The following is a 13403-nucleotide window of genomic DNA, read 5'->3' as shown; positions in this document are numbered from 1 at the left end:
GAATTCAACATAAGAATTGAATGCATCGGATGAATGAATATGATGGATCATTTCTGCTCTCAGGTCCACCATCCTAAATCCAAAGTAATTTCCTCTCCCCACACCCCTGCAATCAGTGGTGTTATTCTGGCTTTGTGCTGACGAGAATGAGATCTGAATCTGGCCCAGGTTTACAAGTAATTGAAAGCAGTAAATCACAGAACAACGAGCCAGATGGTGTAAATCAGTGTAGCTTCACTGAAGAAAATGCAGCTATGCCAGAAGAGGAGGAACTGGCCTGATATTTGCCAAACTTGTCTTTCCACATGCACAGCTGAGTTCTCCTTCCATCCCCTTGGGGATGTTGAACATTATAAAAGAGAAGATTCTCAAATAGCTGGCAAAAGAGGCCGCCTTGCCTCAGAACAGCATGTAATTCACTGATTAGTACAATGTGACCATAGACAGCTCCTCAAAATCCTGCCAACTCAACAAGGTCTCACTCCACACATGAATGATCAGAACGTCAGCTGACAGCCTCTGTTACACAAAAGGCATTCCAATTCATAAATGCAGCCTATCTCCATATATAAAAAAAATGTATTCAGGCACATTAGTCAGTCTGTGGCGGCAAGGCAGCGATGGGTGGTTTTGTAACAATACCCATGCATGCTGTGTTATTAAAGTTACTTGAAAAAGTGGCTTGAACTTAGGGATGGAAGCTAGGGAGTTTCCTGCAGTCTAATACTAGTTCTGCCACCGATTCACTGCATAGCCCTAGTCAAGTTCTGCAACTTCTCTGCCTCATTTTCTCCAGCTGTAATATTGTGATAACATTTTCCCATTGTAAGTGGGGTGTTGTGGAGATTAACTGGGGTGAAATTAATACTATGCAGACAGGCAGCACAGTCCTATTTTGAGGGATTCAGTGGGACTTCAGTAGAGGATAGGCCAGCTCTTAACAGCCCTGCCATAAACACTCCCTGGAAGGTCCAGTTGTGATGCAAGTAGTGTTGTGATCAAGGGGAAGGGGGGGAAAGCAACATTTTCCCAATTTAGCCCTCAATATGTTTGGCTGGGCCTGTGATCAGTTTCCCAGTTCTCTTCAAATACCAGCATTCCCCACCTCAGCACAGTACAGACATAGGGCCTGATCCTGTAAACCTTTACTCAAATGAGAAGCTCAGCTAGTGTCAATGGGACAACACATACATGTAAGGGCTCTAGCCCTTGTTGGTATACCACCTCTCCTAAAAACTAGATCAAAGTTAGGATTGGCCAAAAATTTAGCAACAAGCCTAGTTTTCAGCAGAAAATTGGGTTTCTGACTAAACAAAAACAAGGAGTCCTTGTGGCACCTTAGAGACTAACAAATTTATTTGGTCATAAGCTTTCATGGGCTAAAACCCACTTCATCAGATGCATGGAATGGAAAATACAGTAGGCAGGTATAAATACACAGCACATGAAAAGATGGGAGTTGCCTTACCAAGTGGGGGGGTCAGTGCCAACGAGGCCAATTCAATCAGGGTGGATGTGGCCCATTCCCAACAGTTGACAAGAAGGTGTGACTATCAACAGAGGGAAAATTATTTTTTGTAGGGACCCAGCCACTCCCAGTCTTTATTCAGGCCTAATTTGATGGTGTTAAGTTTGCAAATTAATTCCAGTTCTGCAGTTTCACATTGGAGTCTGTTTTTGAAGTTTTTTTGTTGAAGAATGGCGACGTTTAAGTCTGTTATTGAATGTCCAGGGAGATTGAAGTGCTCTCCTACTGGTTTTTGAATGTTACAATTCTTGATGTCTGATTTGTGTCCATTTATTTTTTTGCATAGAGACTGTCCGCTTTGGGCAATGTACATGGCAGAGGGGCATTACTAGCACATAATGGCATATATCACATTGGTAGACTTCAACGAGAAACTGCAGAACTGGAATTAATTTGCAAACTCGACACCATCAAATTAGGCCTGAATAAAGACTGGAAGTGACTGGGTCACTACGAAAAATAATTTTCCTTCCATGCATCTGATGAAGTGGGTTTTAGCCCACGAAAGCTTATGCTCAAATAAATGTGTTAGTCTCTAAGGTGCCACAAGGACTCCTCATTGTTTTTACTGATACAGACTAACACGGCTACCCCTCTGTAACCTGACTAAACAACGTTTTTTTCGTTCAAAGTGTCTGCTTCCCGTTCAATTTGTCACAAAAAAACCTGTCAATTTTCTGTGAAAAATGTTGACAAAAAATTATTATTAAAAAAAAAATTCCATTGGTGCAGAGGAAATATTTACCAACCAGCTCTAATCAAAATGCTGAAATAATAGTACAGTTGCAGACACAAATAGCAGCAATGGGGGAGAGGAGGAGGATTCATGCCAGTATTCTTGCCAGCAAGTTAAACAAGTATGGGCTGGATGAATGGACTATAAGGTGGATAGAAAACTGGCTAGACTGTCAGGCTCAACAGATAGTGATCAATGGCTCAATGTCTAGTTGGCAGCCGGTATCAAGCGGAGTGCCCCAGGGGTTGGTCATGGGGCTGTTTTTGTTCAATATCTTCATTAATGATCTGGATGATGGGATGGATTGCACTCTCAGCAAGTTCGCAGATGACACAAAACTGGGAGGAGTGGTAGATATGCTGGAGGGTAGGGATAGGGTCCAGAGTGACCTAGACAAATTGGAAGATTGGGCCAAAAGAAATCTGATGAGGTTCAACAAGGACAAGTGCAGAATCTTGCACTTAAAACAGAAGAATCCCATGCACTGCTACAGACTAGGGACTGAGTGGCAAGGCAGCAGTTCTGCAGAAATGGACCTGGGGATTACAGTGGATGAGAAGCTGGATAGGAGTCAGCAGTGTGCCCTTGTTGCCAAGAAGGCTAACAGCATATTGGGCTGCATTAGTAGGAGCACTGCCAGCAGATTGAGGGAAGTGATTATTCCCCTCTATTCAGCACTGGTGAGGTCACATCTAGAGTATTGCATCCAGTTTTGGGGCCCCCACTACAGAAAGGATGTGGACAAATTGGAGAGAGTCCAGCAGAGGGCAATGAAAATGATCAGGGGGCTGGAGCACATGACTTATGAGGAGAGGCTGAGGGAACTGGGCTTATTTAGTCTGCAGAAGAGAAGAGTGAGAGGAGATTTGATAGCAGCCTTCAACTACCTGAAGGGGGGTTCCAAAGAGGATGGAGCTCGGCTGTTCTCAGTGGTGGCAGATGACAGAATAAGGAGCAATGGTCTCAAGTTGCAGTGTGGGAGGTTTAGGCTGGATATTAGGAAACACTATTTCACTAGGAGGGTGGTGAAGCACTGGAATGGGTTCCCTAGGGAGGTGGTGGAATCTCCATCCTTAGAGGTTTTTAAGGCCCGGCTTGACAAAGCTGTGGCTGGGATGATTTAGTTGGGGTTGGTCCTGCTTTGAGCAAGGGGTTGGACTAGATGACCTCATGAGGTCACTTCCAACCCTGATCTTCTATGAGTCTATGAATTGGGGAGAGAGGTAGTCACAGGGGGGTAAGATTTGAAAAGGGATGAACTGGAGAGAGGTCAAATGGCTATTCCAGATTGCAGGAGCTGCAGAGAAGGTTGCCTCACTGCAGGTGAAATTCACCCCAGTGAAGAGGCCTTTGCAACCTCTTAAGTCCTGTCTGTAAGTACTGCATAGGCCTCATGCTGGCCTCTTGCACAGGGGTGAGCTTCAACCTACTTGCAGTGGGAGCATGTTGAAGGACTGGAGAGGAGGCTGGTGAATGATAAGGCAAGGAAGCATCTAGTGTAGCAAACAGAAAGATGTGGTTCTAATAGATAAAACCCTCTGGTTGGTTCTTTCTAATCCATTCCCTTGCTCCCCAGATAACCTGGAGGAAAGCTACGATGACGTCACCGTAAAGATAATCTTTGCCATCGTCCAGGCCGTTGGGTTCTTTAACTCTTTCAACAACCCCGTGGTCTACACTTTTATGAACGAGAACTTCAAGAAGAGCTTTGTGGCTATTCTCTTCTGCAGCTTGCGGAGCCCCGAGCCAGCCGACAAGCAGGAGAGCCAGCAGCTGGAAAGGGCCAAAATGGGACCCTCGAACTGTGGCATCAGGAAGGAGGGCAGAAGCTTGCACAGCCACCTGAGTGCAGAGAACCTGGAACTGAGACTCTGTGAGCGGGTGCCGTCAGCGAAGCTGGAGTCAGTGCTTTCAGTGGCGGTCGTTACCTACCCCATGGTGAGCACCCATAAGGAGATACTGCCCAATGGACAGTCAGCGTGATCGCTACTGACTTCAAGTACACACTGTGCTTCATGGACCAGAATAACTTTGCTTTAGGGAGCAGTATCCAGTATGCAGCTCAAAGTAGTATCCAGTTCAATGAGAACCAGCAACACTGAGTGCTTTACTATTTCCAGTGTTCTGTTTAGTCGTTGGTTTCTATATTTCACTCTAATTTCTGGCTGCCCAACTCTCCAACTCAAATGTAACCTGTGGAATATGGGACCAGGTATGGACGGGTTTCAGAGGATAAAAGGCTACCAGTTTTCCAAATGGATGGGAAGAGAGGGAGGTAGAATGTTCCTTTTTAAATTATTGTTGTTTTATTCATCTTCCTTCTTGAGCTGATGGTTCCATCCAATCCCAAAGAAATCAGGTTAATTGGGGCTGGACCAACAAGGCTTTGAGCACCTTTGGCTCCTTGTCTTTAGTAGGTGTTGAAGGTGCTTTGCACCTTGCAGGATCAGACACACACCGCCCCCCCCCCCCCCCCCCCCGTAAATTAGAAGCTGGAAATGCATGAACCATGGAAACCTAGTTTTAGGAACCATCTGCTCTCGCCTGACTCACAGACATGGGGGTGGGGGTTAGCATGCTCTATGCAGAGGGCCTTTTTCACGGACTTTGCTCAGGAGTCCACGCTGCTAACAGCTGCCTGAGCTGACAAAACAATGTTGCATCCCATGGAGCCTGCTGCTGCTCTCACACAGATCTGACACCAGTGTGTGGAGCTGGGCAGGAAACGGTTTCTCCAGCCCAGGCATGTTTTTGAGATTTTGAAATTTTTTCCCATTCCGAAAAGTCAAAATTTCCAAAATTTTCACGAATAAAAAAATCTAAAAAAAATAAATTAATTCAGATTGGAACCGTTGAAATATTTTGTCGTGATCATTTTTTCCCTAACAATAAAAATACTTGATGATTTAGCTAATAACAAATTTAACTAAAATTTCACACGCACAAAAAAAAGCCTTTTTGAACCAGAAAATGAAAACTTTCCTTGTCAAAACAGGACTTTCCAACCATTTTGGAAACACAATTCACAAATGTTTTGAAATGGGAGATTCCTCAGCAGCGACCCTTTCCTGTGCACTGCTTCAGTTTTGACGAATCAGCATTATCAAACAAAAAGGTTTTGGCTGAAAATTCCTGACCAGCTCTACAGATGTTGCCCCATTGACTTCAGCGAAGTTACTTCTCATTGCCACCAGGATGAAAGCAGACTAAGGCCCCATAATTCTGAATGCCCGTGAGGCTGTTCTGAAACAATAGGGAATGACCAGCTTGCCACATCAGCACAGACATTCATCATGTGCCAGGAGGAAAGGCTGATGCTTGTTTTATACTGGAAGCTACTCTTCTAGTGCATATTGCTGCTGCACTTGCCTGCATACTCTAAAGTCAATAATGTACCTGCCTCGCAATGCTACATAGTAATTACTGATTTGAGGTGGGTTTTAAGTGTATTGAGATCTTTTCCTTATTGTGAACATTCACTAGCATCCATGCCTCTTACTGTTGTAAAGCCTTTTCTTTCCACTGAGAAGAAAAACTTGCTTTTGAAATGCTACATGGAATTGGCCCCTGAAGTAAAAGTTTACACAGCTTTGAGGCTTTTTTTGTTTGTTTGTTTGTTAGGTCAATTGTTATTCTGGGTTCTATGTCAGTTACATGTTTGCAGAATAAACTGATGACTGAGAACACCAGCACCAGCCATGTAGACTATTTCATGGGTAGATCTCAAAGCACTTTACAGAGGTGCGTCAGTGTAATTTTCCCAATTTTACAGTTGCAGGGGATTATGGAAGGAGGAAATGAAACACAGGGTGTTTGGGACATTTAAAATGATGGATGTCAACGAACAATCTTTGCTATCTCACCCCTTCACAAGGAACTTTCACTAAGGAAAGAACCATCAAAAAAAAATCAGACAGAGAAAAAAATCCAGTATGGATTAAATATTATATGTATTGTGGTAGTAGCTAGGAATCCCAGTCATGGACAAGGACCGCACTGTGCGAGGCACTGTACAAACACAGAATAAAAAGGTGGTCCCTCCCCCAAAGAACTTACAGTAAGTAAATATGTATTCAGAGGTGATGTGTAAAATGACAGGTGGATTAGGCCACCTTAGGGTGGGGAACTGTTACCACAAGGGGCCAGAAGAAGGTGGCTATCGAAGTAGGAGATGCCCTACTTTAACTCCCACCTTCTAACACCTTCCTGGTAGCTGCTTTTCCTGCTGTCTCCTGCTTTTATTCTTGTCCCTTTGGGACAGAGTTTCACAAGCTCAGTTCCCATTTAGGGTACATCTACACTGCAATAAAAGACCCACTGCATGGCCACAGTGGGCCTAGACTCAGGCTCCGAGGTCTTGGGCTGTGGGGCTAAAATTTGCAGTGTAGACATTCAGACTCGGGTTGTTGTTTTTTATTGCAGTGTAGGGGTACTCATAGGTACCACAGTGAGTGAGCAGAATTCCACAGCTCAGTACAACTGGTGCGGAATGCTTTTGAAGAAATCGGTCCCCGGTTGTGGGAGCTGAGAACAAGAAGAATCTGGCTGTTGGTATACAAATTACAGTACAGTGGTTTAGGTCCCCTTTGTCCCATTCCCACATCACCTCTCCCTTGGTCCCCTCATCACATACTCTCACAGCCTTTATACCCATTTGGAATCACTGGGCCAGATCTCTGGCTGGGGTAAGTCGATATAGCTCTAATGAAGTCAGTGGAACTACACCAGTGGAGGATCTGTCTCCACTGAGTCTCCATGTCTCTTTCAGGAAAAAAAAATCAAAAATTTATGGAACAAAAGGGGGGAAAAAGCAGGGTCTGGAGTGGGAGAAAAGTGAAAGGGTGCAGAGGAGGATCTCAAGAGAAGGAAAACAATTCAAGGTTTTTTCCTGGTCCTGCTTTCAGGCAGAGGCTCTGGAGGGAAGCCTGTGATCAGAGTGCATTCAGCAGACAGACAGCCTAGAGTAGGATGGGGTGAGTTTTGCCTCTCTGTTTTAAGGAGCAGCCTGCTTCATCTCTCTCTGTTTTGGGTGGTTGTGTGTGCTCGTTCTGAATTGAGACAAGATGGGTGAGGGGATATCTTTCAGTGGACTAGTTTCTGTTGGTGAAAGAGACATGCTTTCAAGCTCCACAGAGCTCTTGTCTCTCTCATATCCTGGGACCAACACAGCTACAACAACACTGCAAACATCACTCTGAATTATAAGAAATAAAATAGTGTTACATTGCAAGCTTCCAACAAAAGTACTTTTATCTATCTCCTCTGTTTTGTATGCCATGAACATAGCAGACCCAAAGGAAGATAGAGACAGAACAAAATAAGGAGGGAGTTAAAAAAAAGTAGAAGGAGAGAGAATGGAACAGAGAGAAGTGGGGGAGTAGAAGGTGAGGGAAAGGAATAGAGAAAATAGGAGAGCACTCACCTACCTCTAAGGTTAGTCATGTGTATTTGTATTCTGTTTACTGGTATTCCTGAGAGATCTAACACTCAGGCTGGCAGGACAGAATCTATTATCATGCACTGCTGAGCCTTCTTCTTCTTCATGCTTTTGCATGGTAGATGCCAAAATATCCATTGCCCAGGACCCCTGCAAATGGCCCTGTCTCTCTCAAGCTGCTTCCCAGCACAGACAAGTAGCAACAGCTACACTGCTGCAAGCGGCACTAATTGGTCCTTATGTTGGCAGCCTTAGAAATCTAGCTATTTAGTTACTTGTGCTGTAGAAGGACCCGGGAGGCCATACCTGAGGCACATCAACAGTTTGCACTTCTGCTACCTGTTGTCTGGATAAACACAAGACATGGGGCACATCTACGCTGCTATAAAAGACCTGCAGCACAGCAGTGTTTGGCCTGGGCCAGCTGACTCAGGGTTGCAGGGCTCAGGCTGTGGGGCTATACAATTGCAGTGACTTTGGGACTTGGGTTGGATCCTGGTCTCTGGGAACCTTCCCCGTCATGGTGTCTCAGAGTCCAGGCACCAGTCCAAGCTCGAACATCTACACTGCAGTTTTATAGCTCCACAGCCCAAGCCCCCGTCAGCTGATCCAGACCAGCCGCAGGTCTTTTATTGCAGAGTAAACACGTTGTCCCCAGGTCTCTCAAGCCAGCGCTATTCTGCAGCACTGAATTCACACAATTTTTAAACAACAAAAAGTTAGAGAAGAATCATCTGTTTCTTATCTGTATTAAGTAGCCCCTAGATGCCCCAGCAAAACAGAACACCAGCAGCCATCCTCAGTGGTTACAAATCACAACTGTACTGGAAAATATTAACTGTTCCTGATTCAGCGCAAAGCCCTATTGTCTCATATAGACGCCCATATCAATGAATCTGCACACCCAAAGTTATATCTGTATTACGATAGCAATTATAGACCCCAAATGAGTTTGGGACCCCATTGTGCCAGACATTTCACAGACACATAGGTCTAGACAAGACAGACAAAGATGTATAGACTCTTGGGGGCATGGACTGTCATTTACTATGTGTTTGTATAGGGCCTACTACAATGGTGGCTGTGACCTTTAGGCATTAAATGTTAAGTAAGAAAGGGAGTATTAATAGCCCCATTGTACAGATGTGGGAACCAAGGCACAGGGAGACAGTGACTTGCCCAAGGAAGCCTGCTGCAGAGCTGGGAATTGAATCCTGGGTCTCCTGGTCCCAGTCCAGCACCTTAGCCACAAGCCCCACCTTCCGTTTGGTTTGCCTATGAAAATGCTTGTTTCGTTCCCACTGCGAGGGAAGCTGGCATTGAAGCAGGGATGGAAAGTTTATCCCTCTGCTGCTCTATAACTATGCAGAGGCCACGCACAATCTGAGCCCCCGTACTTAGAACATGCTACGCGTTGAGGTTCTGTTGTCTGTGAGCACTAACACAAATTAGAATTGGGGTGACGTTAGTGAGTGTGGTGAACAGCACCTGGCTCCGGTATCCACAGGAGAAGAAAGCCCATTTGCTTTGTTCCACAAGTTCAGAGTTTTTTTTGCTCGGGTGGTTCTGGACTATTACCGGCCTCTAAGGTGCCTTAGAAATGCTATTCTACATCAGTTATTGGACTGCTCTCATTACCAGAGTATCAGAGCACTTTCCAGTAGTGCATTAAGCGACGTGACGAACATCTGTCATGTGAGGTTCATTCTCTTTCTCTCTCATTTCGCTCAGAATTGCTTGTGCAGTGGAGTGGTTTGTTTTGGTAGGGTTTTCTTCTTCTTCTTTTTTTTTTGGATGGCGTTGGTTTTTTTGGTTTACCTTCCCATGTTCTCAAGCTTCAGTGTTCGCATGCAGAGCCCTTTCCCTAACTGCCAGGGTGGCACCTCCCTTCCCCATGAGAACGGGGGAGCACACCAAAATAGAATTTTCATCTCCTGGTTCAGGTGCTGCTGATCTTCAGAACTGTATGCTGGACGGATCTTAATGGCATTAAGGCATCAACATAGGGCCAGATTCTCCTCTCACTTACACCCGTGTAAATCAGCAGTAACTCCATTGAAGTCAATGAAGTTAACCCACATCTAACAGAGAGCAGGGCTGGCTTTTAAAGTTTTAGATGCGAGACAACTCTTCCAGTTAGCTCTCTCTGCGTCAAGAAAAATACAACTGGAAGGAATACGAGTTTGACTCCCTGCCAGCTGTAGTGTCAGCTTCCCATTGTGCAGCCTGCCAGCTTGTACAGACAATGCTCTCTGTACCTTCTGGGGAATGAAGAGAACTACTAAATCCTACTGCCTGCTTTGCCTGCTGCAAACCCAAAGTATGAGCAAGCTCCTGCAGCTCTCCACTGCCAATCAGTCCCCTCGCAGAGTGAATTCTTTTCCATATTCAGCAAAGAGTCTGCAAAAGCCGGCTCATTTTTACACTGAGCCAACCCAGTCCTTCACTCTTCACTGACTTTCCAGGTTTCATCACAAGTGAGAGAGCTGCTATTTCTAGCTTAGATTGCTGCCTATTGTGTTACAGTAGGGTCTCTTCGAGTTGAATTCACTCCTGTGCAAAGAGCCAGCACAAGGCCGATGAAATTCCACTTAAACCTTCAAAAATGCGCTTGTGTGGTGCATTGGCTTTGTACTGGCACAGGTGTGAATTTCATCATGTGTGCCCCTATGAGATGTGGGTCAAAATTACCAAAGCACAGTGATAGGCACTACAGAAACACATCAGAAAGGAGTCCTTTTATATTGCATTTGTATAAACCCAGCTCTTCTTCTGGGTAAAGCTGCACTGATCTTAGTTAACAGGGTTTCCGTTAGGACTTCTTGCAACATGGAAAACAAGAACCTAAAGGTGATGTATTTTTAAATTCTGCATCCACAGATGTGGGAAAGAAGGGCACCCCGCTATCATAGGGGGTCATCTCTATCCCCCTGCCAATGCAGGATTAAGTCTGTTCCCATTTGTGCATTAAATGGGTGGGGGGAGCAATCCTGACCCTACAAGCCACTATCCTTTCCATTCAAAAATCAAATCCCTCTTTTTATGGACATTGCATAGGATGATTGGCCGCCTTCAGTACCAGATACTAATCATAGTAACTGAGGTATCATTAGCTGAGTGACGTGAGACCCACCGCTCACCATGATGACACTTTTCTTTTTGTCTATAACACGATAAAATCAAGATGATTATTTCCAACAATTTCTTTTTCTCCCTGCTGTTTTCATTTAATGGTTTTAATGGAGTGCGGAATGCCCTGCGGCACGGCCTTTCTGAAAGGACTCTCTCCTTCCATTATGTCGATAGTTTTCACCTGCTTCCCGTTCATTTTTTCGTCCATAGCAGCCTCTCCCAGCATTAATACAATAGCTTGACCTTTTGAGGCTATAAAATAAGCCTCAAAATCTTGACAGCCTTAAAAACACAACAGCACCTTATGACCACTGAGTTATGATCCTTTTCAATAGCTTTTGTCTATTTCACTGCTCTGACGACACCACGTCATATTCTGTGCATTTAAAATGAATATTCGAGAAGGGAGCAGCTTGACTTACAAGGAGATTTTTTGCATTTTAAGGATACTAGGCCAGATGGTGCATTCTTTCTATTCAATGTGGGGCATGGGAAAGAGTGGGAAACCGGTACCTTTTAAACCACCTTTGTGCTTCCCTAATTCTGTACCCAGCCCCTGGGGCAGCTCTCAGCTACACGGGTTTTGCATGACTGCCACCGGAGAGGCACAGTTCTGGAGCACAGCACTAGAGCCAGTCAGGAAATGGTTTTCCCATCCCAGAAACATTTTCCAGGTTTCAAAAATGTTTCCCACTCTCCCCCACCTCTTCAAACCAAAATTCTGTGAAGTGAAAGTCCGATTTTTTTTTTCAGATCAGTCAAAATATTTCATTCCCGTCATTTTGAAATGCTTCCTTTTGATTCGGACCTTTTTAATTTCTTTTTACTATAAAGTAACTTCCATTTCTAAACCAAAGGCCATTTTGAACCCAGAACAGAACTTTTCCTTTCAAAATGTGATGTTTCCACGGCTTCTCACCATTTTCCAAAATGGGGAATTCATCAGCGTCGACCCTTTCCCAAGAAAAGTTTCCGTTTTGACGAATTGGCATTTTTTTTTTTTTGATTGAAAACATTGAAAAATTCTCAGCCTGACCACACCCCTTCCTGCTATTCCCAGCCACTCCCTGCAGACCAGGAGCCGGGATAGGGGAAGTTGCATGGCTCTCTACCTGCCCCTAGTGGGGGACTATTCTGCATGGAGAATGTGCTCTCTCCTTTGCAGCCTCTTTATACTACAGCAGCAGTATATCTGTGTCTATACTGCAGCTGGAAGCGAGCGGCCCAGCCCAGGTAGACTCAGTGCTTGAGCTGGCACACCAAAAAGAGCAGTGTGGACACTGCAGCTCTGGCTCGCGAGCCCCCCCGACCCCCTACGCTTGAGAGCCCTTGTTCCAGTCTGAGTGGCAACGTCGTCTCTGCTATTTTGAGAATGATACACTAGCAGGGCTTGAGTTGTGTCTGTCCGCCCACATAGCCAGACTCGCAGACTCAGGGGCAGTGTAGACCTGCCCACGTGTTCTGGCCCGTTGAGTGCTGTATTTTGTGTCATCGCTATAGTTGCTCCCTTCCCATGGGGGAACCCACCAGAAAGGGCCTGAGAGAAGGAGAATGGTGCAAGAGTGTCCCTTAAGTGATTCTGTGGGGCCTCTGCCCTGTGGAACGAGCTGCTGTTCTGATCACAGACTCGATGAAGGCTGGGGGCAAAACGGCCTCTCACGGTGGCTCTGGAAACCCAGGGATTCCCTCTACGCTACCTGGCATCCTGGGCTTTGACAAGGAAGTTTCCCCTCCTATGGACAGGGACAGAGGGAAAAGGTATGTTTCAGAATAGATGGGAACCAAAAATCTGCCCTTACCAACCAGGGTGTTCTCCTTTTGCTGTGCTCCTGGGTGTGCTATTGTAGGGTTGCTCAGGAATGTTGGGCTGCTGGCGCTGACCTTTTAAGAAAAAAAAGAAAAGGAAGCATTTGAAGAGGTGGGAGAGGAGGGGATGTCACCAAAAGCTTGAATGGAAGGGTGGTGTTGTAGGGAAGATACCTAACCCTACCCTTGGGACTCCTCTTACACTGAGGCTTGGACCAGAGTCTAGCTTTCTCAAAGATGGTAAATATAGCCAGCTTTGCTCCCCCTCCTCCCCAAGCGACACCAAGATCAGTTCAGGTGCAGTTCACAATTGGTGCCCTCTCATTGCGATTTGGTAGAGTTGCACACCCACTTTGCACGAGTGTGAATGACCATCCCAGTCACAAAGCAGAGGGGAACGGGGACCAGCGAGCGTCAATCTCCACCGCCCTGCAGCTAGTGCACTTGTTTACACCAGCGCAAAATGGGTGTGAAGTGCCACCTGATGAGTATGGCAGCATCTCCCCCCCAACTTTGCAGTGGCATAAGTGACCACACAAGGTGAAGTGTAAGAAAGAACCAGGCTGAAATGGATCTATGCAGAGGAACAGTGGATCAACCCATTGTTCCTGATATATTTGCCTAGCTGGCTCTCATCACAGCACCTTGTGTCTTATTACTGAAGATGCACTTCGTATTTTATACGGCCATTTAATAGAACCTATTCACAATTATTATTTTTTACTTTCTTGCTCACCAAAAGCCTTGTTTACCCCAAAGCCTGA

At 45.4% G+C, this 13403-nt stretch overlaps 1 protein-coding gene across 1 annotated transcript in view; it reads left to right on the top strand.

The window, feature by feature from the left end:
• Positions 1-4247, top strand: part of LOC135874640 (pyroglutamylated RF-amide peptide receptor-like) — a 72988-nt gene extending 68741 nt beyond the window's left edge. Inside the window, exon 6 of the mRNA XM_065399527.1 lies at positions 3841-4247. Coding sequence (XP_065255599.1) covers positions 3841-4247 — 407 coding nt within the window. The remainder of the gene's footprint in view (positions 1-3840) is intronic.
• Positions 4248-13403: the final 9156 nt, after the last annotated feature.

This window comes from Emys orbicularis, chromosome 2, assembly GCF_028017835.1.
Source record: "Emys orbicularis isolate rEmyOrb1 chromosome 2, rEmyOrb1.hap1, whole genome shotgun sequence".
NCBI lineage: Eukaryota > Metazoa > Chordata > Testudines > Emydidae > Emys > Emys orbicularis.
This window is presented reverse-complemented; position numbering and strand designations above follow the sequence as displayed.